Source organism: Halyomorpha halys, unplaced genomic scaffold (genome assembly GCF_000696795.3).
Source record: "Halyomorpha halys isolate HHAL.00 unplaced genomic scaffold, Hhal_1.1 Scaffold181.1, whole genome shotgun sequence".
Classification (NCBI taxonomy): Eukaryota; Metazoa; Arthropoda; class Insecta; order Hemiptera; family Pentatomidae; genus Halyomorpha; species Halyomorpha halys.
In genome coordinates this window covers 392,874-398,275 of record NW_027114494.1, presented here as the reverse complement: position 1 = coordinate 398,275, position 5,402 = coordinate 392,874, and the positions used below count along the sequence as shown (strand labels likewise).

The following is a 5,402-nucleotide window of genomic DNA, read 5'->3' as shown; positions in this document are numbered from 1 at the left end:
TTTTTTTTAACCTTCTCTATTTTTATTTATTTTATTTTTAGGTATTTGCACTTTGCCTCTTCGCTAGAGGATCTTTGTGGAAAAAGAGATGTATTACAGTTAGAGCTAGAGCAAAATCGTGAATCGTTGAAATCAAAGCGATCTGAGAAAGAAAAGATTTTACAAGGTACTTCTTAATAAATTTCCATTCACTATTTCACCTGAGTAATTCACCATTTTACAGTTTTCTAATATTTACAATTTTTCCTATGAATAATTTATTTTTGTATTCACATATAAATAAAGACTTATTATTATTATATTTACAAAGTTATTATATATTTGACTTTTAACAATTTTCATAATTTATTAAAAACACTTCTACCACTCTTTTTAAAATAAAAGAATTTTCTGATCAGAAAATATTCGTCTTGCTTTAATGACTTCTGAGATGAAACTGACCTCTTTACTCTTCTGATGCCTGGCATCGGCTAAATTGTTTTTAACAAAGAAAGTCTTTTTCTTTTTTATTATCACTTATTTTCATGTTAAAAAATAAATTTTAATTATTTTTTGAGTCTTTAAAAACTTAAATACACCTAAAAGTTTTTTAATTTCGTATTTTTTGATGTATACTAATAATAAATGTATGGCAATCAGTTTTTTGTTTTTTATAGACTGCATTGTTCCGGTATCTTGAAAAACTTGCCTTAAAATAGCAATTACTTAATTATTTAAATTTATGGCTTAAACTTATAAAATATTTATATCACATATACAGTGTAATCACGGTATTCCAAACTTCAGTACTCTCTTGAGTAATCCGAACTGGCGTAGAAAAAAAAAATTTATTTTTGAGACAACTCAGCAGGTACTTGTTTTTGTACTTGTTTTCAAATAAAAGTACACCTGTGTTAAGGACATTTTTAACTTCCCAATCTGTAGGTAAGTTATTGTAATCACTGTGAAAATCAAAAGTGGAAATTTTCACAGTTTCGATATTAGATAATCGGATAATAATAGTAATATTGGATATTTCCTATGGAAGTGGAATAATATCTATTATGTAAATCATTCAGTTCGGTAAAACTAATTTAACTAATAGTAGAAATGTGTATTATGCAAAGTTTGTTGGTGAACTAAATTTTTTTTTAATGACGTTTTAAATAAATCCATAGAGTATTTTTGTTTATTTATACTTTTTTCACTTATAAATAAACAATTTTATAGTTTTAACAAATTTAATCATCACTTAGCATTACTGGGGATGTAAAACAATTTTTAAAAACCTCAAACTGTCTAATTTTTAATAAAATATGCTAAAAAAAAATAAATAAAAATAGTTATGTACATAAATATTGTTAAATTGTTTTGGATCATTTTTCCTAATATTTTCTCTAATCCGAAGAACCCCCTGTAGCAATTAGTTTGGATTACCGAGATTACACTATAATTGATTAAATACATATTATTTATCAACATAAAACATTAAAAAGTTAATTAATAAATCTAATAACCCTATATCTTAAAGAAATTATTTATAAATCAGAACTTTTTATGTATATTTTATTTTATTATAAAAATACTAATATTTTCTCTATATTGTTGATATTAATTAATTTTTTTTTTTAGTTTTCACGATATTCATATTTTATTGTTCAACTTTCAATGTATTTGTTCTACTCATGGCAACAGATAACATTTTTTTTTTATTATATATGTAAAATATCATTACAATATACAGTTAGAACTATTTTAATTATTTTCTTTACTGATGTTTGTCTATGAAATGAAAGGATTTAACAAGCAAATTCATAATAAAAGTGACTCAAATGCACTTTTAAGCAATCTAATAATTTTCAAATAATTTCCAAGGGGTACCCCCTTTGCCCCAAATCAAGTGTGACGGGGGGTCTCGCTTAGTCAAATTTCCGTAAACCTTATTTGTGGGTTGGGAACCACTGCATCATTAATTTTAAAATTCTTTAAGTAAATTAGTATTTTAATTGTAGGTAAATCAAGTCTCGTTTCTCGTCTTTTGGGTTCGATCGATTCTGAAGAAACAAAAAATATGAGGCTTACTTCAGTCGAACAAAAAATTCACGAAGGACAGGAGAGTATTTTTCAAAACGAGGAAGTTCTCAGGTAAATATTTATTTTTTAATTTAAAAAAAAGATCCTTCGGAGACCTATATATATATGTCTATGTTTATTTTTAGAGATTTCAAAACTAAAGCTCTTGCAGACGTAGAAAGTTTTCAAAAAAGGAAGGTTGCTGACCTTACTGAAACATTAGAAGACTTTATCAAATTACAAATCAAAATGGCACGAAAGGTACATTGAGTTCAAATCAAATTATTATTTAATTTTAATCTTAATATATTTGTATACACTAATTTAATTATTATTCTAATTTTAATATTTTAGACTACTTTGAGCTATCAAATTAAAAAAAAAAAGAATTAATAAAACCTACATTTTTTATTTGGTAAAAAATCCGTTAATTATGTTATTACAAGAGCTCAAGAGGAGAAAAAAGGTAGTTAGAAAAAAAACAGTTATTTCACCTCAAGTTTTTATTACTTTAATGAAAAATATGTATAATCACTGGTCAAAATTGATGAGTCTGCCAAGTATAGAAAGGGGGAATAAAATATGGCAGCTGTTTCATAACATTAATAAAAATTAATTTTACATTCGGAGCTCTATATCTTTAAAACTACAAACAGCAGAAAACCTAAGAGAACATCATTTAAAGTAGAGTAAATTAGCTAAAATATAAGCCCCATAAGAGGTTACGTTCTATACGTATATACGTATAAGAGTTTACGTTCTATAATTCCCAAGATACAGTTATTTTTTTAAAGCAACATTTCACAAAAAATGTGCTGAAAAATCAGCAGTAGTTAGTTAATTTATAGTGAGAAATCTATATCTCAAAAACTGTTCAACATACTGATGTCTATTAGCACTCAAAGTTACATTAAAGTTGATTTAATGTACTATAAAGTAGTTTATTATGTTTATCTTTGTAGGAGTAGTAGTTTTCATGATATTCGACAAACTAAATTCACAAAATGTTGTTTTTTAGTTGTTTAAACAAACATTTTGATTTATGAAAAAATATATCTCAGAAACCACAAGACATACAGATGTCTGATAGCACTCAAAGTAGGGCGCTATAAAGTAGTCTGTGATGTTTCTCTTCGTAGGAGTTGTAGTTTATATGATATTTTCCAAAATAAATTCACAAAATGTTAATTTTTAGTTGGTTGGATAAAATTTTTTTAAATATCTTAAAAACTACTGCTAAGAAGTGCAAAGATTATTATTATTATATGGGCAACAGACCTTGGAGGTTTAATTCCTTGCATGATGTTTAGGAAATACATCGCGCATTTCTTGACATGGTTTTTTTGTGGGGTGAGTTTATCACTCCCAGGCCTATTTTTTTGTGAGTGCCACCCATTGGCTAATGGGCCTCACAAATGCCCTCCCCCCAGGCATTTGTGAGTTGTGAGTGAACTTTGCATCATTTTGTGCTTGAAAAAGCCCGGGTGGGGTCAGGATTCGATCTGACAGCCTGTGGGTTGGTAGATTGGTGCGTTACTACACTGCTACCGCTGCCCCCTGAAGCTTCTATGCAATCTTAAAGATAAATGTGATAAAACTACCTCTAATTTGAGTATTTTGGTTCCTGGGATACATATAAATTTAAAAAAATTTATGAACTATAAAACATTTTGTGAATTTATTTTGTCAAATATAAAAAAACTACTGCTCCTACGGAGATAAACGTTATAAACTACTTTATAGAACATTAAATTTTAGCACTAATAGACACCATGTATGACTAATAGTTTTTGAGATATAGATTTCTCAAAATAAATTCACTAACTACTGATTTTTCAGTGCATTTTTTATAAAATGTTGCATTTTAAAAAGCTATATCTTGGAAACTACTGAATGTACATAGCTCTATTAGATCTCATGTTTTAGAAAATCTACTCTACTTTGAATGATGTTCTCTTAGGTTTTCTCGTGTTGTTGTTAAGTTAAAAGATATCGAGGTCTAAAGAAAAATTAATTTTTTTAAATGTGTTGATTCTGCTCCCATCTTTTATTCCTCCTACCTTTAGTCGTCAGACTCAGCAATTTTGACTTGTTATTATATTATACATAGTTTTCATTTAGGTAATAAAAAATTGGAGTGAAATAACTACCCTTTTTCTCCTCTTGAGTTCTTGTACTAGGTGAAATGAATCAAAATTTGAAATTTCCTTTATTATGTGAATAATATTCTATTCAATTATTTTGTTTATTTTTTTTTCAGGGTCTGCAAACATGGAGCAATATCAAAGACTGTATTAATAGTATACCTACTTAAATATATTTATCGGTCGTTACTTAATGAAACGTATTTACTTACATGATCTGATGATATTAATGAAACAAATGGTATTAATTATTAAAAGACTCTAAAAATATTTCAAGTAATAACAATCAGACACCATGATAGTTTAACATTTGAACAAAATAGTTTTTTATAAACCGCCTTATATATATTACCGGTTATTGTTCAACATTTTATCATAATAACCCTGACAAAAAAAAACATAACTAATGTAGATCATTTTGTGGTTTCTTCTTGTGCCATCCATTATTTTAATATTATCAAAACAAGAATTTAAATTAAGCAAGTTGCCAAATCAAAATTAAAAGAAAAATATTTTTAGAAAACATTTTATACTATTTCTCTTAGTCTATTGTTAACTACCTCAGGTTATACCTTCAAGCAATATGCATATTATTAAACACTATCTCTTATAATCCTATGTATTTTTTACAATATTCAGATTTGAATTATTTATCTTATTCTATTTTTTCTTTTTGTGACTGAATTGGTACATTACTTATGTTGTGTTTTGTTTTTTTAGGCTCATAGCAAAATATTACTTTTTTAATTATAGTTTTATTTATTTTGCAAACAGTACTTTTGGGCAGTTTTTTTTTATTTATTTATTTTTTTAAAGTCAAAAATGGAAAACATTTTGTTTCAAAGCAATACATTTAGTTAATAACATATCATTTATTCTTATTAATTCAAAATGAAGTATATAAAATCTCGAGTGAATTAATGTCGTTCTTTGTCATAATCATCTTATGGTCAATTTTACTCAGTTTCATAAAATTTTAAGTCTGAGCAGGCATACTTAGATCTCTTTCTTGCCTGTCCGTTTTCTTAGATCAAAATTTCCTTTTTTTAATTTCTTTGAAAAATCATTTTAGGCTTAATGTGTTCAAACAAAGTTTTTTACAAAAATTACACAAATTTTTTAGTTTTTAGTTTGATGTGCTTATTATTGACTGTTGATTCAAAATGAGGAAAAGATTGTTATGGATGTGGTAAGTGGAGTAATGAA

At 26.5% G+C, this 5,402-nt stretch overlaps 1 protein-coding gene across 1 annotated transcript in view; it reads left to right on the top strand.

The window, feature by feature from the left end:
- Window positions 1-5,396, top strand: part of LOC106679175 (sorting nexin-4) — a gene marked incomplete at its 5' end in the record, with an annotated part of 17,151 nt that extends 11,755 nt beyond the window's left edge. The window contains 4 exon segments of the mRNA XM_067051690.1: window positions 42-166; window positions 1,992-2,124; window positions 2,199-2,313; window positions 4,313-5,396. Coding sequence (XP_066907791.1) covers window positions 42-166; window positions 1,992-2,124; window positions 2,199-2,313; window positions 4,313-4,366 — 427 coding nt within the window.
- Window positions 5,397-5,402: the final 6 nt, after the last annotated feature.